The sequence below is a fragment of the Pseudorasbora parva genome, chromosome 10 (assembly GCF_024679245.1).
Source record: "Pseudorasbora parva isolate DD20220531a chromosome 10, ASM2467924v1, whole genome shotgun sequence".
In the NCBI taxonomy this organism is placed as follows: Eukaryota; Metazoa; Chordata; class Actinopteri; order Cypriniformes; family Gobionidae; genus Pseudorasbora; species Pseudorasbora parva.
The window spans coordinates 21,344,054-21,366,913 of record NC_090181.1 but is presented as its reverse complement, the minus strand read 5'-3'; the positions used below and the strand labels follow the sequence as shown (position 1 = coordinate 21,366,913).

At 38.1% G+C, this 22,860-nt stretch overlaps 3 protein-coding genes across 6 annotated transcripts in view; 2 read left to right on the top strand and 1 right to left on the bottom strand.

The window, feature by feature from the left end:
* Positions 1 to 7,074, top strand: part of arhgef10 (Rho guanine nucleotide exchange factor (GEF) 10) — a 65,268-nt gene extending 58,194 nt beyond the window's left edge. For all 4 annotated transcript variants that reach the window (XM_067455477.1, XM_067455476.1, XM_067455474.1 and 1 more), the window contains 3 exons: positions 2,943 to 3,065; positions 5,748 to 6,270; positions 6,363 to 7,074. In XM_067455477.1, coding sequence (XP_067311578.1) covers positions 2,943 to 3,065; positions 5,748 to 6,241 — 617 coding nt within the window. In that variant the 3' untranslated portion in view covers positions 6,242 to 6,270; positions 6,363 to 7,074. The remainder of the gene's footprint in view (positions 1 to 2,942; positions 3,066 to 5,747; positions 6,271 to 6,362) is intronic.
* A 1,268-nt stretch (positions 7,075 to 8,342) lies between these two features.
* On the top strand, positions 8,343 to 13,039 carry LOC137091237 (kelch repeat and BTB domain-containing protein 11). Its single transcript, XM_067455478.1, has 2 exons — positions 8,343 to 8,792; positions 9,482 to 13,039. Exon 2 carries the CDS (start codon positions 9,773 to 9,775, stop codon positions 11,864 to 11,866), a length of 2,094 nt encoding a protein of 697 aa, XP_067311579.1. The 5' UTR covers positions 8,343 to 8,792; positions 9,482 to 9,772; the 3' UTR covers positions 11,867 to 13,039.
* Positions 13,040 to 15,024: 1,985 nt separating this feature from the next.
* On the bottom strand, positions 15,025 to 21,480 carry ppie (peptidylprolyl isomerase E (cyclophilin E)). The gene is made up of 10 exons (XM_067455473.1): positions 21,398 to 21,480; positions 21,081 to 21,179; positions 20,892 to 20,935; positions 20,652 to 20,678; positions 20,460 to 20,541; positions 20,243 to 20,346; positions 19,535 to 19,658; positions 16,943 to 17,128; positions 15,952 to 16,094; positions 15,025 to 15,218 (listed from the first exon to the last, which is right to left on the bottom strand). Exons 1-10 carry the CDS (start codon positions 21,426 to 21,428, stop codon positions 15,150 to 15,152), a joined length of 909 nt encoding a protein of 302 aa, XP_067311574.1. The 5' UTR covers positions 21,429 to 21,480; the 3' UTR covers positions 15,025 to 15,149.
* Between the last annotated feature and the right edge of the window lie 1,380 nt (positions 21,481 to 22,860).

Below are 22,860 nucleotides of genomic sequence, written 5' to 3'. Positions count from 1 at the left end.
TGTTTTCCTCACGTGCTACAAAATTCAAAGGGGGAAATTCGATGTGTCATGATTTTGTAGTTAAATACAACTGAATGGAGTCACATTTTGCATAGCTAGCAGTTACCTCAGACAGAGGGAACCTAAAACTCTTTAGAGTTCGATTTGTGTTTAGTAATGCGAGCGCAGATTTTAGGATGAGGGCTTTGTTGCATAATTCCTTTGTGTTGTGTCCTGACCTTGAAGTGTTGGAGACTGTCACACGTCACTTTGGCTGTATTATGCTGTCTTATGTAACATTTGCTGAAATGGCTTGCAGACATGGTTATGATCCCTTTTTCTGGTAATGGATATTACGACTGGTGAAAGAATGGTTGTAGTTCCATATGTGCTGGTGTTTGACTGTTATATTATGCATGTGCCCCTTATGCGATCAACCTCTTTAGTCTGAGATGCAGAACTGTTATTCTCTATCGAGTGTGGAGTGAAATCCTGATATTCACATTATGACATTCGTGAAAATGAATGAGACTGATATCTGTTTTTTGTGTGTGAAGGTACAGGCAGCGGTCTTTGTCTCTGATGGCTTTGTCTCTTGTGACCTAAATACTCACTCATGTGTGCAGTAAGGGCACAAACAAAGCAGCCACCACAAAAAACGCTGCATTGACTTTTGGGAATTCAAATGAACATTCATTATCACATTAATTATGTATGGGTACGTAAAAAAAATGTAATTCAAAGGATTTAGGTTTAAAAACTCTTTTAGCCCCATTAGTGGTTAAGTGGACATATGCTTTTTTTTCTCCTAGTGTCGGAAAAAATTCAAATTGTCCGCCATCCTGTTAGATCAGATTAAATGTAATTGGCACTAAAGCTGCTGATCTAACAATGAAGAGTTCAAATATTATTAAAGGAATGTAGCCATTTTGCAGACAAGTCATCTTGTCAGATCTTGGACATGATTTATAGTGAAGTGTGCCAGTCTTTTGATGGTGATACAAAGACATCAGCTACAATATCACTCAGCCAGCAGGCAATTAACGGACCACAACAGTTTGACTTGGATTAAACATTCAGAAAGGTACAGTCCATTTATATTATTTATGATGATCATTGTTATAATCACAATAAAACTGACTATTATTCTTATATGAAGGTTGTATAGGACAAGATATATTAAACCGTTAAATGCCATGTACATATCTTTCGCTTCCTCTTCAGAAGGTCAGACTGCAGACACACATACACATGCAGCCCAAAGCTAAATCTATTATTGGATGTTGGAGCTACACCACAGAAGCGAGTTAAGAATGCACCACAGGCTCTTTTTATAAACAAAAAGGACCCTCTCTTTTTTAGTTTGCAAATAACTTAAAGGGATAGTTCACCCAAAATGTTTAATTCTATCATCATTTACTCTCCCTCAAGTTGTTCCAAACCTGTATGCTGAACACAAAAGAAGATATTTTGAAGAATGTCAGTAACCATAGTTGACGGTAGCCATTGATTGAAAAAAAATACTATGGAAGTAAATGGCTACCATCTACTTTAAAATATCTTCTTTTGTGTTCAACAGAAGAAATAAACTTGTACAGGTTTGGAATAACATGAGGGTAAGTAAATGATGACAGACTTTTCATGTTTGTGTGTACTATCCCTTTAAGCAGAATAAATAAAACTGGTTGCTTTTATGCATATTGACAAAGTTTATTAAGCGAAATAGTTCTTTCTCCATCAGCCATTATGTGGACTGAACGGTTGTTGACAAAGTGGCTCTTGAGTCAAAGTTTAGTTGTGACAGGTTTGGCCTACTAATATTCAGCTCTTGCAGTAAAAAAAAACACAAAAAAAAAACTTAAACCCTGTTCAGAGTAATATTTTTGCAAACTCATTCCTCAATTGCTTAGTAACAGCCAGTTTCCATGACTAATTAAATGATCTGCAATGCTCAGAAATATAAGCCAAACTTTTACTAATGAGTCGGTGAGCACTGGAACAGCTGAATGGGACATTGTTCTCTGACACTTCAAACCTGCAGTCTGGTTTGGACCAATCAGGTGTTTGGAGGGTGTTGTTACCCATAGATAAGTGTGAGAGTGAGTCAGGGTCAAGTTACATGTCGTTCCTTTTTGCCTGCATTTCTGTTTGCTCATGTGTGATAAGTGCCAATAGAACAACTATGTGCCTGATGCTATTCTTCCTTCTTAGTCACACTACTGAAAATTACAAGCACATTATTGTTCGGTCTAGTGTATACAATCCATTAATCCCTTAAGTATCCCTCATGTCTGTCCTTCCGTCCATCCATCCGTAACAATTTAAGTAAAATAAAATGTTAAGGAACTTTTAGACTATTTAATTATTAACACAATTATCGATTTTAAAAGATTTACATTTATGGTGTTTTATGGTATGTTTAGACATTTTTCTTTACCGATAATGGGTCAAAAAATGGGACTGTACAAATGTTAAACAGTGAAATTATTTAATCTCCAAATTGTTTTGAAATGGATTATATTGTGACTGCACTTCAGTAGCTATTTTATGGAAAAACTTTAGATAATTTTTATTTTATTAAAAATGATCAATGCCCTTAATGTACATGTTCATTGTGCTTGACAGATTTAGAGTTGTTTGTTTAACCAATTGTTTGAACATTTGGTATTCTTCTCTTTCTAACGAGACCTTTCTCTAAGAGTGCATCGTTTCAGGTTTCCTCAGAAACCAACTGCTGTTCAGCATCATCCCCATAGTAACCTCCCCACACATGCTGTCGTGTTCCTACCCACACAGCTTAGCATGTGTGGATGATGTTATTATTCCACTGGGTGAATATTTCACCAAGTACCTCTAGTCATGAATGCTTGCCACAAGTGTTTACTAGTATGCGTTTTCCCTGATTTAGATTGCAGTGCTAGTAATGAAATCATTCTTAAATATGTGTGTTTTTCCACCTTCAGGACAGCAGAGAGTCTCTGTGAGCAGTCTGCTAGTGGGTCACGGTCTGTTGTTGGTGGGGACAAATCTCGGGGTCACCGTGGCCCTGTCTGTGCCCAGACTACAGGGAATCCCAAAAGTTACAGGTGGGTTATAACAGGTGGTGTCATGTGTAGGGCTTAATTTTCATTTTAAGGTGAACCAACCCTTTAAGTCATCATAGTTGGGCTGAATGCCCGTCTTTCTTTTATGGGCCACAAAAGGAGGACTTTTTTTTTTTTTTTTTTTTTAAGTTGCAGTCCATATAATGGCAGTGAATAGCGACCATCATCAAGCTTTTTAAAAAAAGACACAAAAGTAACACTGAATGATTCAATGTGACATGTGCTGTATTTTCCAAGTGTTCTGTGGGGTGTACAATGGGTTTAGTGAAAACAAACTGAAATTGAATGTATTATTTAATGGAATTCTTGACCTTGGCCTTTACACCCACACGACACGACACAGCAACAAGCAATTAAAGGTATCTTTTCGATGTTAATTTGAGTTTTTGTCCTAACCAGCCACGGCGGCAACGCGCAATGATTCTATTTTAGAAACGGTTTCCATTTCTGCGACGTCACGGCTGGAACAACAACACAAATCACATAAACATTGCGTGAGATTATGTTTTATCTAATGTTAAAAGCGTGCAATGTGACTTTGAATATCATTTAGTGCTCAGCTTTGTAACGTAGTCGTTGGCCTAATAAAAGCAGCAATGGATAATTCACCTCAGTTCTTGAAATTTAACAAATGGAAACAAGAACGTTCAAACTGTGAACAGACAAGTATATTCTATGACAAAGATTGTTTTAGTGATTCAGCGTGTGTTTTAAGTAATGTTTAAATTGTGTAATATTTGTGAATTTGATTATGTAGCTACTTATCCGTTTCCTTGTGAGTGTCATCAAGATTAATCTCTGGTGCTGTATACATACAGACGAATGGTCTGGGAACGCCCCTGGAAACGCCCTGTCACATGATGTGAATTTAGCCTGTGGGGGAAAACATTGCCTTGGCACTAATTGAAATACACGGGACAATCATGCTGAAGCGTTGCTGTGTCGTTTTCTGTACCGCCAATAAACAAACAAGTTATGAATTTAAGTTCTACATCCTTCCTAATCATCACACATAACCGGAAAGGAGGACAAAATGGCTACAACCAATACGAAAAAGAACTGTAGTAATCCTATAAGATTTCTATAGTAGTGTATAATACTTACTGTTCTGTAATACCGCTATAATATGTCCCAAAATATAGTATTCCTATAGGATTACTATAATATTTTGTCCCAAAAATACTACAAGATTCCTATAGTTTTTTTTCATAAGGGATGTCTCATTCACATTAGCGTTATAAGCTGAAGGCTCGCTTGCTACAGAAGTGAGCCGTGAACCACAGTCCCTCGGCAACTTCGTACTACTGATCACCATTTTACAAAAGGGTTAATAGTTTGGAGTGAAGCTTATGTACAATTGGTAAGTGACAAGGTTTTATTGAGTTATAGTATGCAACATATACGAACGTTGATTGAGTTATAGGCTAATATAATGTTACCGCTACAGCTACCGTGATGTCACCCAGATAACAAAATATGCCTATAAACGGCACCTCTGGCCATTTGGTCATTGACCCAGTTTTTAATTAAAAAGGGCAATCATAACCTATTGCAGTTAATTTTGCAATGTACGTTGCCGGTCGGCAGGCGTCAATGACTCACAATACAACATTTTTGTCGTTCAAATACACACGATGTTTGCAGTGTTGTTTTTCCCCACGCCAACCACGCCCCCAACTATGACTAGATACTTGCCGCGAGAGCCCGCACACTGTTCTGATTGGCTGTGGTTTTTGAGTGATTTGTCGCATCTTGGGGAAACTGCAGTTCTAATAGAGTCTCACAAATGTGTTCATCATACAGTTGTGCAGAAAAGACCAACAGCCGTGATCAAGAATTTTGTTAAATAATACATACAATTTCAGTTTGTTTTTCACTAAACTCATTGTCCAGTGGACCCTCAGAAAACCATTGGACCCAGAACACTTGGAATATACAACACTTGTTGCATGGGATCATTCTGTGATACTTCTGTATCTGTTTTAAAGCTTGAAGCTGGTCACAATTTACTGTCATTATATACATTAGACGAGCGTGGGTGGGACTTTTTTTGTGGGCCATAACAGAAAGAAGGGCATACAGCATTAGAACAACACCAGGGTGAGTAAATGATGATTTAATATTCGTTTAAGGGTAAACTATCCCTTAAAGGGCAATTATTTGTCAGACCTGCTACAACCCGACAAGTGCCAATTCAGCATGTTCAATAGGCAAAAACAAGCGCCGACAAATGTTAAAATGGTAACAATGATCTGACAAAACCTGTTGCTGTCTGTCAGTGCATTTAGAAATTCATTAAAACAGTTTTTAATGCATATGGCTGTGGAGCAGACGTTTGTTGGCTGCTCAGTAAGTCTGTATCACTTTAAGGCCTTTGAATACTGCAACTCAGCACAAGTTCAGGAACAAACCACACCCAACAGTGAAATTACCTCAGCTTTTGATAATCATTTCCATTTTTCTAAACCGCTAATGACCAGTGTTGTTATTGTTAAATAATTTAAATTAAGCTGAAATAAAATATTATTCTATAATATTATTCTAATCTATGTTAGTTGGAAAACCTTTAACTTAAAAAACTAATTTTAGTGTCCTGGCATTAAAATTGTTCTGCTTGAAAAGACTTCTTTAACTCATCTATTATGTTTGAATCTCTTGTTCCAGGTCGAGGAATGGTCTCTTTTCATGCTCACCATGGCCCAGTCAAGTTCCTCACCATGGCAACAGCAGTGTGTAACGTCTCCCAAGCAACCATGGCAACTCTCACTTCCAGCACTCCCAGCCAATGCCAGCCTGGGGCCCAGGAGGTGGAGGGAACCCAACTTGACGAAAACTGCTCTGGGCTGGGGAACAGCAGTGCGAGCTCTTCTTCACATGCTCCAGTTCTCCAGGACTCCCTGTCCTCCTCGTGCGGGTCTCTGGCTCTGTCTCAGGGCTCTTTAGAGCATGGGCCAGAGGACGGGGCGATATACGACCTGCTGAACGAGCCAGCGCACTTCCAGAAGGCCAAGCAGACTGAGACAGCGAATGTGAGCTCATTGTTGGTGGTGTCTGGAGGACTGGGACACCGCAGAATCAACAGAAAAACAAAACAGTCTAAGCACGAGGAGATGGTGTCCACCATTATGGTGTGGCAAATACCACTGCCCAACTTGTGAGGGAGAAAAATGGAGGTGTACCAAGAACGGTGAGGATTAGGGTTTAGTTTGGATGCACCAGTATCAATCAATTTGTCTATCACTCGTCTAATGATCCTTTTACTGTGTGTCTTCCTTCCAGGGCATGCACGTCAGAGAAAGCAGTTCCATAGACTGACCTTGATTTCAGTCATGGGCTGACAGGGGGAAAAAAGATTCATGAATGAAGGGAAAAAAGACTGTGTTCCAGGAAGGAGCTGAACTACATGCATTAGAGAAATGTGTTTTACCACTTGGCACATTTGCCTAAATTAAAAGATGCATTTGTGAAAATATGTCAGTACCACTGCAATGTCATCATATTCAGGTCTAACTGTTAGATAATTACATTTTGCAACAACAAAAAAACACATCTAGCCATGCTTTAGTATAACAGCAGAGTCATTTGTCACAATTTAAACCTGCATCTGTTCAGCTATTCATTTTATTTTAGTTGTTTTTCTTGAAGACATTTTGTGAAAAGGCATCTCAAAACCTTTTCTTCAAGGACTGGTGCTTGTAAAAGAGGTCTTAAAACATCTGATGTTTCATGGCCTTTAGACTGGCCTCTATGATTGCCTACAACCTGTGACTGAATGACTTGTATGGGTTTCTCTGGCGGGCCAGAGATTCTTTTGGGTTCTAAAGTGAAGTTGGTGTCGACCGGTTAAAAGAGAAATGGCGTTCCTCCTTAATTCTAATTTAATGCTCATTATCGATATTTAAAGTTATGGAAAAAGCTTTATATTGACACATTGTGATATGCATTTCTGACTTGTATATTAACAAATATATACCATTGTTTTAACCAACAATCTTTTACTAGATAACTATGGTGTTTTTTTCTTTTTCTGGCATTTTTAATTTCCTTTTTCCTTTGATGAAATATAACTGCCAGAGTGCCAGTTCATACATAGAGGAATGACCTGAGAAGAAAGCTGAATAGAGGTTGAAGAAGTTGAATGGATTTCTTTGAAATGCACTTTACCAACAGCAACACTGATTTTAGGGCTTACAGTAAAATTGACCTGGATATGAAAGGAAGGAGCGAACTTAATTTAAAAAAAGAATTTTTTTGTTTTCCCCGTTCACATCCCCATATATTTATATATATAGAGAGAGAAAGAGACAGAGAGAGATGGTTTTCAGATATTAATTTTGCAAGGTGCCTGCCTGAAAGGGAAATTAAAACAAGTAATATTTATCGCTTGACTGTGATGGTTCACTTTGAGACAATATTATTGTTTCCATTGTGCAAATATATGCATTATAAACATTAAGACAACCAGTGAATCAAGCACTCAAAAGAAATCACAAAATATTCTAAGTAAATTAGTTATAAATATAAATAAAAATTGCTGACATTTCATTGTTTGTCATCTCAATCATCAGAAGTTTCATATTAATTATGACAAGAAGGTATCAGATCAAAGTTTCTTAAAAAGTCCTCATTGTGCTATGAAAGCATAAGGCCTCCCCCCCCAAAAAAAATAATAATGGGTGAGATTTAGTTTAGTTGTTCTGCAGGAAGCTGTCCTTCACCTACTCCCTCAGAGGATGTCACACGTATGTGTGATGCTTTCAGCCTTTGCGGGCTCCGGGACCTTTGTGAGTCCCCTCAGATTGAGAACAGCTGATGTGTGTATTTAGAGGGCTAATAGTGACATCTCAGTCTGGCCATGTGCTGTCAGCCTAACAGACTGTCTCAACTCTGATGTGTTGCTGTCTGAATTGGAGTGGTTACCCTAGTAACTCTCTTGAAGAGCAGTCCAGCCCATAATATCAGGATGGAGAATAATGGTCCTCTCTAATGTGCTCATAAAACTTCACCACATTTGAGAAGGCCAGATGAAGCCATTTCTTTTTCACTTTTTCTTAAAAAAGTATGGTCTTTTGAGTAAAGCCTGACATGAAACATGTTCCTAATCTTTGTCAAATTTATATAGAATAGTATGTTTTTATCTGCTTTAGAAAATCACTACCACATTTTATGAGAGCATAATGCAGTTTTAAAACATTCAATTAAACTCGTGAATGCAGCTTTAGCAAGACATAAAGTGTTTTATGCAATAAACGTTCAAATGCGTTGGGAGTTCCCGTAGCCCGTTGCGCAACATCCTTCATTTGGCCGCGGCGCGCGCGTCGAGTGTGCAGGAACGTCGCGCGCTTACCGCGGATTTGATCAGCAGCTGATGATGTGTGTGTAGAGGGTGAGCACTGAACACAAACGGGGGTGTGGTTTAGATCAATAACTACCTCAGTTCACCGTAAAATCCAAAATATTGCAAAGCGCTCCAAAGGCGGAGAGGTGTGTCGATCAGATCCGGAGCACAGGATCGCTTCTGTGGAATATATTTCGTTTCATCCGCTTTATTGAGGTAACGTTAATGATAATTTGTGGACGCCAATTCTCCTGTCGAGGCTTTCAGACGCATACAGTTGGTCGAGGATGAGGCTGAGGAAGATAAGTTCTTACTGAACTGCCGTTTTATTACAATATGGGATGGATAGTAGCCTACATTTACATGAATGGGTAAGTGGTCTACATTTGGAGACACAAGCAAACAAATGGGTAACGTTAGACTCCCTGCAGCGCGGTGCATTAGATAGACAGTCACTGACTTACATAATAACGCTTTGTGTTAATGATTTCCTCAAATAAATTCTGCCATTTATCGCTTGGTACTAAGATTTTAAAGCCTTATTTATTGAATCATGTATAATGTGGTCAATCTTATTATTTCAGAGACTAACGTTACTTTATCTGTCTGAAACTGCCTCATCTTTTCCTCGGCGTTATCAGTCATTTCTCTATTTGACTTTGTACCTTTGTCTATCAAATCTATAAATCGAGTTATGCAACGACTGTAATGACAGACTATTTACTAAAGGTACGAAAAAATCTCTATTTCTCGGCGTCTTTAAGATTTAATCCTCAAAGCTGTCAGTGTGGTTGCGAATAGTGCGCATGCGCATTAGTGTCTTAGTGCTTGTGTGTGGATCTGAGTATTTGAACAGTAAGTCATGGCATGCTTATGATATATATAACTGTCATTACAGCAGATTATTTCACTTGTTGGAAGGAATAAATATGAGATTTTCCCTAAAAAGAATATGTACATTTGTATATTCACTTATAAGATAGTTTCTTTGAGGAATATAAATGTGGGTTATGTGTTTGTATTTATGTAAATTAATAACATAGTTTTCTTTTCTTGGAAGGTTTGGACCCAGAGCTGAGAACACAATCTTCCCTTGATGTAGGAAAGCTGTTCATTTGTCTTGTTTACCTGCGTGAAATTTACTCTAATGGAACAAACATATAACTTATCTGGCTACATTCCAGCAATAATGTCTCTGAAATATCATTACCCCAATAATTAGGATCTGCCAGTCATGCATGAGGCTCATTGGGATTAATTTAGCTCTACAGTCAGCAAAGGAGAAACTTCTGACAAAATAAGATGTCCGTATTGCTCTGAATGATTGACAGTGGATCACAACTACACAAAGATGAACAACGCTCTACAAGACAGAAACATGTTCACAGTACAAGCAGACATTATATTTCATGCTGCAAACCCTGACTCTCCAGAATCACCTATCCCTGCTGAAGGGAACAACAACAATGTCCCAGCTATGGGGAAAACAGGCATCCCCAGCATGGAAATACTGCAGGATCTCCAGGGTACGTGGAATACGTCAGGAGGCTTGACTGATAATAGGAGTTTGGGACACTGTGGTGCTGTAACAGGTGCAGAATACGCACAAGACGCTGTATCTAGCGACAGTGGATTTCAAGAGCACATCCAGCCTCTGAACTCAACTAGAGCACAAAATCTGGACCTCAGTTTGAGAAATATGAGTGAATCTTCAAGTCAAGCGAATATTAGAGAAGAAACGAATGGAACAAAGGTAGCTCGCAGTTTGGCACACTCTCTGTGCATCAGACCAGAGAACAAGGAGGAAATTGACAAATTATCGAGTCAGTTTGACATCAAAAATGTCTCCTCCACTGAGGACAGAAATCATTCCTATTCAAGCTCCCAGGAAACAAGGTCACTTGAGAAAACCCTGGGATGTTTTATAAGTTCCTCTGAAGGAGCAGATCAGACCCGCTACAGAACATCGTTTGGACAGACTGGGCTGGAACCAAGCCAAGGGCTAAAGCAAAGTGGATCTGCGGCAAGAGAAGCTCTCTCTGCAAAAGAAGAGCCGAATTTAGTAATAGAAGTGGGCGGACAGAAATTACAAGCACACAAATCAGTGTTAGCTGAGAAAAGTGATTATTTTAAAGCCAGGCTTTCTAGAGACATCCTGAAGGTAAAAGGAATGAGCTACAAGACCTTATCTGTGCTTGTAGATTATGTTTACTCCTCTCAGATGAACGTAGGCAAAGACAATGTTGTGGATGTCATCACAGGGGCAAAGATCCTGCAGATGCCCTGTGCGGTACAGGCTGCTATTGATACCATATCCACACAGATCACACCTGAGAACTGCTACGAAATCCTAACAATCGCCAAAAAGCAACGACTAAATGAACTAAAAGAAACCGCCTATCGATTCATGAGCGACAACTATCTCCAGGTTCTGAGAGATCCAGCGGTCTACGGGCGCCTCACAGGCTCAGAGAGAGATCTCATCCTGCGCAAACGGATGGAGACCCGCAAGTGTCTGATGGTGGCGGAAATTAACGATGTGTTTGAGCGTGTAGGAAGTAGACCGCCCAGCAGAAACAGCAGCCGTCCCCAGAGTCCCCTCTCCATCACGTCTTTTGAGGACAATCACTTGATCTACTACTACAACAAGAGCAGTAAGGACTGGCACACCTTGACAGTCATGCCAGATGACATCAACACCAGGGGCTGCGGTATCTGTACCATGTACAACTACTTGTTTGTGGCCGGTGGGATCAGGGGAACTGGGGAGAAAAGCAAAGTCTCAGACAAAGTGTTCTGCTACAATCCCATCACGGACCGCTGGAGCGAAGTCCGACCCATGAACCAAGCACGATCGCAACTCAAGCTTGTCTCAATGGATGGGAACCTGTATGCCATTGGCGGTGAATGTCTTTTCACGGTGGAGAAGTACGACCCTCGAATGGACCGCTGGATGGCGGTTGCTCCTTTACCTAAAGGGGCATTTGCGGTAGCTCACGAAGCCACTACGTGTAACGGCGAGCTGTACGTATCGGGAGGGTCTCTGTTCTATCGGTTGCTGAAATATGACCCCAAGAGAGACGAATGGCAGGAGTGTCCTTACAATAACAGCAGGAAAAAATCCACTGACATGGTGGCTCTCAAGAGCTTCATCTACCGATTCGACGTTAACCGTGAACAGGGTATCAGCGTCTTTAAATACAACACCATCGTGAAGATGTGGCATGACTGTGCCTCCCAGCAGCAGGGCTGCACGCTGCCATTTCGATGTGCTGTCATCGATAATTGCATCTACTGTGTGAATAAATCTCAGACTCTTCAGTTTGTTGTAGAAGAAGAAGGAGGTCGATTCAAAGATGAGTCTCTAAAAGCACCTGTGGAGGCCAAAGGGATCTTATTCCCTTTCATTCTCAGTTTGCCTGAAAGAGGGGGAAGAATTGCATGAGAAGGATATGTCATCCCTCGGATGACCCTTCGGAGTCGCTCTTGACCTTGTGAAAGAGAATGCCTGGTCAATATTTATAAATTAAACAGAGAAGTTCTGCAGAGAAGAGCCAGCACGTAGTGCTTGAAACTGGAATGTGTTTCTTTGCATGGTAAGAAAAAATGTATGTTTGGCGCCTTAAAATCACAGCCCCACCCAGTCGTACATTTATGGCTTATTTGTGCAGTCTTATCCTTCATTTTTTTTGTGCATTTTGTATCAGATTGTAATTTAGAATGAACTTTGCCACAGGAATTTGCAAAAAAACTACTTAAATATCCATTTGTCATAAAGGCTAGTTCAAACTGCACCAACAGATGCTGACCAGCTACAACAATCAGCAGATATTCCATGACCCAGCACACTCCAGTTAAATGTTCAGTCGGTGAACATGAACACAGACAAACTCGAATAGTTGATGACAACTGACTAAACCCCAAAAATGTTTCTGCTGCTGTTGGTCGGCTTCTGTCGTATAGTGTGAACTAACCTTAAAAATGGCAATCAAGAGCACAAATGAACGACTGAAAGCACATGGTGTAATAATGTGGCCGTGGCTGTGTCCGAAATCGCCCCTATACCCTTAAACAGGGCACTATTTGAGGGCACAGCCTTTTGTAGTGGTGTCCAAAATCATAGTGGACGTTAGTTAATTAGTTAAATCCCACAATGCACGGCAATAAGAAGTGAAAAACTGATGTATGCACAACGGCTAGAGAATACCCATAATGCACTGTGAGGGTTGTGTGTCAAATTAATTCCTGCGTGTCGCCAAAAGATAGCACACAGCTGAATCCACAGCTGAATCATCCATCCATCTATTTTCAAGCCGCTGGTCCAATGTGGCTACAGCGTAATATTATACCGGTATAAATTAACTTTTACTCAATTATTAAATTGATTTATTTATACTTTTTTTGTTACTACTGGAGCTGCCAGTTATCTACAAATGATTATCAACAGCAAGCACAAACAAAAGTGGCAACCCTTCCTGTTCACTCAGTGTCTGAATTCACTCCCTCAAGTGGACTATATTAGTGGACTAATTTAGGGAATAGTGAATGAGGATATAGGGGGCGATTTCGAACACAGTCCCTTTTTCCTACCAGCAGATTATATATATATATATATATATATATATATATATATATATATATATATATATATATATATAAGTAAATATAAAAATCGTTTGGATTTTGAACCACACAAAGCTCTTATTTCCAGAACTTTGTTAGAGCCAGGGTCAATAAACAAAACATCCTGAAGCAGCTGAAGGAGAAGCCATAACCTTTACTAACATTAAAGTAACATTAGGGAAACATTAAGAGCACAAAGCACTTGACTTTTTTAACAGCTGCTACTCAAATATTACTGGATCACACAGGTGTAAAACTGAACCTTTGCCAAAGATTTTGCAGGCAGACGACATTACAATAAATTACATTCTCATAAGCAATACATTTCCTGTACGTAATATGTATAAATCATTATTGTTTTATGACGTATAATCATACTGCAGTTCTGCAAGTCTGCTGGTAATGGAGACAACAGTTACAAATACATTAACATTTATCCCTGAGAAACACATTTAATCATCAGATTGAGTAATAAATCACGTAAAATTGAGCAGAAGGGAGACATTTTTATTTTTATTGTGTTGTCTTATTAATTCAGGATAAAATCCATTAAAGAGAGACAGACACGATCACAAAGCATTCATATTGTGTCCATAGCATGTAATGAGGCATTAGTGTAATTTATAAATTGGATGTTGCAGTCTGTGAAGACCCATTGTGATATTCAGCATCCTGGTGTATTTTACTGGAATATAATTGTTCACACTTCAGTATTTCCCTAGTCATTTCTGAACAGACATCCTCTCCTTCTGGAGAATATGAAATGAATAATGGCTTGAGGATGTGGATTTTTTTAGTGTAATTTTGTTGAAATAAACTTAAGGGAATTTGACTATGTGCATGAATGTTGGTATGATTATGAACTTGAATGTGAATGTTTTGCTGATTTCATCTTTTTGACAACCAACCCAATGTGCTTTAATCGCTTTTTAAAAAGCTGAACAAATATACACAACACCATTCCAGTAAAAATCTTGAGGTCACTGACAAATTACCCATAAATCCCTTCCAGCTATTTGCTTTTCAAGTGTTTAAACGGGAACATCAACTCTGACCCTCGAGATCTGGTCTACTCTGATCAAACACACCTGAACATGCTAATCAAGCTCTTCAGGATTACTAAAGTTATAAGCAGATGTATTTGATCAACATTGGCGTGAAACTCTGCAAGAGGGTTTTTTAAGGGCCAGAGTTGAGACTCTGATCTAGTGTTTTTTTTAATATTGTGTAACTGGAAAACTCTTTAGACATTCAGCTGAGATTGAGATGCTGTTGGCAAAGCAACCAACGTGTCTGTGACATTGATCATATAGGGGTGTGTGGTTTGCTGATGTGTATAAAGCTAATATGCTTTTAAAACAAATGGCTTGATGGCTTTTTAGTGGCTCTATGTCAGTTTAACATTTCACAAACTAATGTTTCTGTGTTTACAATAAAATAAACGTTTGGTTTCCTGGTTCATTATTTTAGCCGTTTTAATTTTTCACCTAGTTTTAAAATTATGTAAATGCAGCTCTGTGATCATTACACTTTGTAGAAACGTTGACATGTGGTTAAGCGCCTGACTGATGGATGGAAAGAAAAGTCATTCCTTATTAAGACTGACCCCACACACCTAGCGTTAATAGTCCAGGTCCTCAACCATCATTCACCATGCCATGATGCTAATGATGATTAGAATTCAACATTCTTTCTAGAGAGATCTTATTATCCGGTTAACTGCTCTCTTTGCAGAATATCTGCATTGTTGGGCGTGACGGCTGCAGAGGTTTTCCAGGAGCACTGATGCCATCTAGAGGATCGAGTCCGTAATATATTGTATATTTAAGAAATCAAACTTTTACCAAATTGCCAGATGCTCTGAATATAAAATCCACCAAATATGTCATGAAGACTTGAATATTACTTAAATAATAGCCCCATTTAACAGCCAGTATGTAAAAATCCAACTAGAAAACAAATACAGGACACTGTTTAGCAAAAGTATATGTATAAAAGTTTTATTTGAATATTTACAAAGTACTACAAAAAAAAAAAAAGATTTAACAGCTTTTCTTTACACTCTCTCCATCACAAACACACAGACAGACACACTCAGTATGATCTCACACATACTCTCCACAATTAGAGATGATGACTTTCTGTTTGGTTTTGCCATCTTTTGATCCCTGAGCCTGAGGAAACAGTACAGATACAAAGTCATTAGAAATCAGGACAAAAAGTAATCTGAATATCTTAAACGTAAAGCATTTAAAAATATATAAATTAAACATACAAAACAGTTGTACACTACTATTGAAAAGTCTGGGGTTAGTAAGATTAAATTGTAATATTTTTACAATATTAAAGTTTTACTGTATTTTTAAACAAATGCCGCTTCGGAGAGCATAAGGAACGTCTTGCAAAAACATTGAAAATTCTTAAAATTACCAATTTTTGAATGGTCAGAATCTTAACTCTTTCCCCGCCAGCGTTTAAAAAAAGAAGTTGCCAGCCACCGCTGAGAAAAATCACATTTTTGTGAAAGCCAGTTTCAGATCAGATCCAGAGCGATGATCAAACACAGACGGAGTAGATCGAGTCCTGATGCTTCACAGTCCTGTAGCTCGTCTTGGGTCCACATCTCATTCAATAACATTGAGCAGTTTTGATTTCTATGATGTTTAATGTTGATGATCAGGTTATTTTTCATATGCATATGATTACATACGATAACTCATTTTACTGCGTCTTCCTTACGTGTGTTTTGATCAGGAGATTCAGTACTCATTCAGAAGATGCGTACTAGATCTAGCATCTGATCTGAAACCCGGAAAAAACGTTTTTGGCCTGAAAGCGGTCTCACAAATAACAGAACATTCTGTGTTTGGAGGGGAAAGAGTTAATCTCCCTGAGTCAACAACTTACCTCCATGGCCCGGAGTACATCCATGCCCTCTACGAGTTCTCCAAATACCACATGTTTCCCATCCAGCCAGTCTGTCTTATCAACAGTTATGAAGAACTGAGAGCCGTTAGTATTGGGACCAGAGTTTGCCATCGACAGCTGACCTATAAGTGCATAGACAAAGAACAGGAACACATCAACAAATATACTTACTGACCCTGAACGTTTACTCCGTTTTCACGCACAATCCGTTTGCAATGCATATGCAGTGCAGTAGCAGAACAAGCTCACAGCTTTTACACAAGATTACATCTAAAATGGTAACACTTTACAATAAGGTTTCATTAGTTAACATGCTAAGAATTAACCATACTTCCACAGCATTTATTCACCTTAAATGTTCATTTTAACATTTACCAAAACATTATTATCAAAAGTTGTATTTGTTAACATTAGTTAATGCACTGTGAACTAACAAGAACAAACGATGAACTGGATTTTTATTAACTGACAAACTAATGATGAAAAATACATTTGTTACGGTATTTGTTCATGTTAGTTAATACATTAACTAATATTAACAAATTAGAACATATCGTAAGTTGTAACACACTTTAGATATCATTTTGAATGGATTAGTTATTTTTGCAACTCCTGAAAAGTGTTTTGCTTATCTTTACTTTACCCTGGATTTAAGAAATAAGATGACTGAAAAAATGGTGTACTTTAATTATATGCATTTATGGTGAAATTACTCAATTTTTATGGCAATCCATGTTCATCTTGACCACAAACCAAGCACTATATAACCAATTCAGTGAAGCACAACAAAAACACAGTGCGGAAACGCACTGGCTGTGCTGCATGTGCAGTGTGTGAATGCTCTAACCTGTTAACATGGGCAAACGGAGGATGTGTGAAATGGGTGTTAGTTAAAACAGCTATATACACAGATATAAGCTTTTAAAACATACACACATCTATCTTCTCTCAAGCTGAGGACTCGTCTCACCTGGTTCTGTGTGCTTGAGGACAAAGTTCTCATCCTCAAACTTGCCTCCATATATGGATTTCCCCCCGGTGCCGTTGTGATTGGTGAAATCTCCACCCTGGCACATAAACTGAGGGATGATTCTGTGAAAGCTGCTCCCCTTGAATCCAAAGCCCTTCTCATGTGTGCACAGACAACGGAAATTTTCTGCAGAACAAAAACAAAATATAAGTCAGCAAAGCACCAAGCATTCCACTGGCAAACTGCTAATGTGCTGAGATGTGCGGATCAGCATTAATGTGTTTTTATGTAATGACCACTAAGATGTGCTCTAGGGTTAGGTTTTCCATAATTGTTTTTTCCTGGATAGCTGTTGTTTAAAACAAAAGCAAAAGTGACATGTTTGATTGTATTTTAACATGAAATGAAAGTTCTGTCTTTTTTTAAATCAACACATTAACAATTTTTCATTCACCCCCAATTAATTGGATTTTTTTTTTTTTGTGGAAAGTGAAAGACAATCTAAACATTAGAGAAGACAGTCCACAGCTGTTGTTTTTTCATATACTTTTACAAAATACAGAACTACAAAATAAGTAAATATACACCCACGGAGGGAGGAGGTGATCCAAAGAAATCCGAGTCAACAGGCAAAGTTTAAAGGGTTTGAAAATATGTTCTAAAAAAGGAAAGACATTTATCATGGGAAGTGCCACAGCTGGCATAGAGAACATCTTATCGTTTAAAGCTACAAAAAATACATAGTATCCACAAGCCATTGTGAAATACCCAGAGGCTTGGTGAACTTCCAAATAAATAAAATCCGCCATCTAGCCAATAAAGAAAAGAAGGCAAGTACATCTTACTGTCTGGATGAAAACCAAACTTTGGGAACCACAAAGAATGCAAAAGATGGGCAGACATCAACCTTGATTTTAAATATTTTGGACAGTAGTCAAAATAGTTGTTCCAATAGTTATGAAGTACTGGACAGAAGAAAAGAAAAAAATTACAAATACAGCGTGACATCTATCAATTTTCATCAACGTTGGAGTAAATTGCAGAGCCGAGCTTTGGAATAATAAACGCTATGCACTATTTTAAACTGTATGAGCCCATTTTAAGCTTATATGAATTCTATTAAGAGCATTTATCAACCATTCGTCCACAGACTCTTCTTTCAACTCATGTTTTAGTTAGCAGTACTGCAAACCTCCAAGACATTAAGCTGACAATAATCCAGAAAATAAGTGACTTTTAAAAAAAGTATTAATCACGAGAAAAATTTCCCATAGCAGTTTAGGTGGTAAGCAAGGAAAGTTTGTGGAAAAAAAATTAATACTTGGCCCACCCAAAAAACAACAAAGGATCAACAGATGATCAAAAACAAAAAATGTATATATATATATATATATATATATATATATAGTGAATAATAAGACGTATAATGAACTGACGGTAACAAGATTGCACTGTTGGCATCGCGCAGCTTCTCGAGGAGAAATTGAAACAAACGAGCCCCTCTCAAACAGAGAAACTTAAAGGGTTAGTTCACCCAAAAATGAAATTGATGTCATTAATGACTCACCCTAATGTCGTTCCACACCCGTAAGACCTCCGTTCATCTTCAGAACACAGTTTAAGTTATTTTACATTTAGTCCGACAGCGTATCTAAGTGTATGCACACTATACTGTACATGTCCAGAAAGGAAATAAAAACATCAAAGTAGTCCATATGTGACATCAGTTAGTTCATTAGAATCCCTTGAAGCATCGAAAAAATCCCTTGAAGCATCGACTTTATTCAGCATTGTCAACACTGCATTTGTTTTCAAACGTTCATGAATCAGCAGATTGATTCATGATTCGGATCGCCAATGTCACATGATTTCAGCAGTTTGGCAGTTTGTTAATGCACTGTGAACTAACATGAACAAACCATGAACAGCTGGATTTTTATTAACGTTAACAAAGATGAACAAATACAGTAACAAATGAACTGCTCATGGTTAGTTCATGTTAGTTAATGCATTAACTAATCACCATTATACTAAAGTGTTACCCATACTTTTTTTATATTTATAACATGATAAGAGTATGTTATCTGAAAAGAGAATTTCAAAGACACCCCTATTTTCAGTCCGAATTCAAAGTGCTGATCGATGCCCACTCTTAACGGCTGATATTGCCCACAACCCATTGCGGGTTGGACGAGGATTCATTTAGAACTACAAAAAAATAAAATAAAAACTGAAGCATAGCCTATATTTCATAAGATTAGCGAAATTATAGATTAGCCCTTTATAAAAGGTAAAAATATCACAAATATGCAGATTTAAATATTTCAAAGCTGACTGAACACTGCTTCAGAATAAATTATATGACAGATTTACTTGTCCAAAGAAACAAGCACATGAAGAGACTTAATGTCAAGCCCTATACGTCAGTGATTGTCATTTCACCAGTTTTCAAAATGATTACAAAATGATCAGGCCAAGAAAATAAAAATGAAACGAGCATGGCTTATTCATTCACAATGCATGTGGAAAATAGGGTCTTAAAACACGCAGAAAAGAAACCGGAACCTCTAAAGATGGTTTACTGAGTCTGACCTGCAGTCATAGGCACAACATCTGCTCGCAGAAGGAAGCGCAGTCGACCTGCAGGTTTGTTGCCAATCTTGATGTCCATGTAGACCTGAGGGTTAGTTCTGCCTTTTTTCGCTGGAGGCTCTCCCTGTTTAGAAACACAAAATGCCAATCAGAACGCAATAATGATAAAAATCAGGATATAAAATCTAAAACAAAACCTCAGACAGACACTGAGCAAAAACATACAGTACCTGTCAAAGTTTGGAAACAATTTTTTAAAATGTTTTTTTAAGTAATCTCTTATGCTTATCAAGCCTGCATTTTTTGGATGAAAAATACAGAAAAAACAGCAATATTGTGAAATATAACAATTTAAATGAATGGTTTTCTATTTTAATAAGACTTGAAATGTATTTCTGTCATGCAAAGCTAAATTTTCAGTGACATGTTAACGGTCTAATCAGAATCAATTATCTATGCTAAGCTATGCTAAAAGTGCTACCTCCAGACACGGAGGGGGGAGTTGGAAAATAAGCCTGAGTGTTCCTTTTTTAAATTCTTGCTGAATAAAAGTAAGAAAAAAATAATCACAGAAATATACTATAGTTTAAAGTATGTTCAAAAATGAAAACCATTATTTTAAATCGCAATAATACTACAATATAACCATTTTCAGTATATTTGATCAAATAAATATAGAATTTATGTATTTGATGTAGACATTCCCACCTCCTGAGTGTTTGTACTGGCTGATTCCGCAGCTGACTCTGCCGCCTCACTCTCCTCAGCAGTCTTCCCTGAGAACTTCTTCAACCAGTCATCTTCAGACCACACTATGAGAAGAGCAGCAATGAAATATTGATTTATGTTTCACGGTTTAACAAGTTAACAGCATATTAATCAGTGAGAATTTATCATAGCAACCTATAGAAAAAAAAAAACTTACCTGGTCGAGAAGAGCCTTCTTTAATTCTCATGGGTTTGGCAATGTTCACTCTGATAGTTCTCCCGAACAGCTCCGACTCATTCTGCAGGACAACAAAGCCGAATAGAGATTAGACTCCAGAAGCTGTGAGGAAGACTGGCAGACCGTGTTGGGTGTTATGAGACTAAAGAAATTAGTGGTTCATTAACTCACCATATTATCAATGGCGGCTGCTGCATCCTGGGAAAAGGCAGACAGAATTAGTGACATATTTGTGTATTTAAGGAGCTTTTTGTCTTGTGCAATATACTTGAGAAGAACTATGAGAAGCAACATGAAGTGAACCAGAATTAATTAATAATAAAATAAACAAATTACAAGTTTAAGTAATTCCAAAGAAGAATATTTTCCAATATACGTTGTTAAAGACAGATTTAGCAAGTAGGTATTCACCTCTGCCAGCTCAAACTCGATGAACGCAAATCCCCTGTGTTTCTCTGTGGACAAAAAGAGTCAAACATGATGTGCGATATTTTTGTCGTATGTTCAAGTCGTAAAACTGTTTCCGTTGATTATGTGTTAAAGTGTGTTTGGAGTCATAACGATGATGGGAGTGTATTTTGATTTATGCGTGTTTGTTACCCGTCTCATAATCTAAAGGGATCTGAATATCCGTGATGTCGCCGAAGGGAATGAACGCAGCGTGCAGCACTTTCTCATCCACCTCCTCCGCAAGACCCCCTGAGCAAAACAAGACATATTCCACTGAATTTAAATATTTCATTTTAAAACTCATTGACCGTTCAATTTAAGCTCATATTTCATTTTTTGGTGCTTTCCCGGCTACAGCTGATAACCGAAATCGCATCACTAAACATAAGTAGCTGTATGATTAAACCAGTGCAATATGAAAACGAAAGGTTTGTTATTTTTATTATAATTGTTGATGCTTTTCTTACCAACATAAAGAACACGTTTACTCGACGCCATCTTGCTTGTACCCTTTGACTTTTGACTGTTTTGTTCACCACTACCGGTTGGTTTCTCGCCCTCTAGTGATGCGGAGGACAAATAACATCACTGGAATTCACGGTGTCAAATTCAGTTCTGGATTAACTGGCATAATAAAATTTTGGGATTAAAATATCCAAAAACTACTTGAATAGAATAGTGTTTATTTTTAGTTTAGTGTACATTTTGTTGACGTGTGCACTTACATTATCCCAAATGTTTCCAAGAATGTTTAAATCCAGAGAAATATGCAATTTAAACCAGGCCACATGTGTCGCCTATCACTCAATGACATATCATAGGCCTACCTGTGTTACCCTCAATTTCAGGTTTTATTTTGTAAAAACCATGGAAACACCAAATATTCTTTATTATGTGTTTTATCAGACAGGTGAGCAACTGTTTGGATGCATTCATCGACAGAAAACGAATTATTGTTATATATTATATAGCATTATAGTTATCCTTTTAACACTCTTAGAAAAGCATTTTATTTTGTGTCACCATACTTGGTCGTTCAGCTATTCGTGTGTAACTGTATTTAAATAGGGAAAACGTGGAAGTGTTTGGTCGCGTCTAACTTGATCTCTGTTTGGTACCTAATGAATGCGGTGGAGCGGTGGAGTATTCCTTTAACAGTGCATGTCAGACAACAAACCAAGACATGAAGTCCAAGGAATTATCTGTAGAACTCCGAGACAGGATCGTATTGAGGCACAGATCTGAGGAAGGGTACAGAAAAATATCTGCAGCATTGAAGGTCCCAATGAGTGGCCTCCATCATCCATAAATGGATGAAGTTTGAAACCACCAAGACTTTTCCTAGCACTGGCCAGCCAAACTAAAAGATCAGTGGTGTAGGGCCTTTGGTCAGGGAGGTGACCAAGAACGTGATAGTCACTCTGACAGAGCTCCAGCATTTCTCTGTGGAGAGCAGAGAGGAGAATTTTCCAGAAGAACAACCATATCTGCAGCACTTCACCAATCAGGCCTGTATGGTAGAGAGGTCAGATGCAAGGCGAATGACAGCCCACCTGGAGTTTTCCAAAAGGCACCTGAAGGACTCTCAGACCATGAAATACAAAATTTGCTGGTCTGATGAAACAAAGATTTAACTCTTTAGGCTAAATGGCTAGCATCATGTTTGGAGGAAAACAGGCACTGCTCATCACCTAGCCAATACCATCCCTACAGTGTCAAAGGCGCTTCAACACATTATTGAGCAAAGGCTGTAAATACTTATGTACATGGGATTTTTATTTTTTTAATTTATACATTTGCAATGATTTCAAACAAACTTCTTTCACGTTGTCATTATGGGGTATTGTTTGTAAAAATTTGATGAAAATAATGAATTTAATTCATTTTGGAATAAGGCTGTATAACAAAATGTGGAAAAAGTGAAGCACTG

Coding starts and splice junctions, on each gene's coding strand:
- LOC137091237 (XM_067455478.1), top strand. CDS start 9,773: ATGAACAACGCTCTACAAGACAGAAACATGTTCACAGTACAAGCAGAC.
- ppie (XM_067455473.1), bottom strand. CDS start 21,428: ATGGCGTCGAGTAAACGTGTTCTTTATGTTG. Junction 17,129..19,534: donor TGTTGTGCCTATGACTGCAG/GTCAGACTCAGT, acceptor TTTGTTCTGCAG/AAAATTTCCGTTGTCTGTGC. Junction 15,219..15,951: donor ATGTACTCCGGGCCATGGAG/GTAAGTTGTTGA, acceptor CTGTTTCCTCAG/GCTCAGGGATCAAAAGATGG.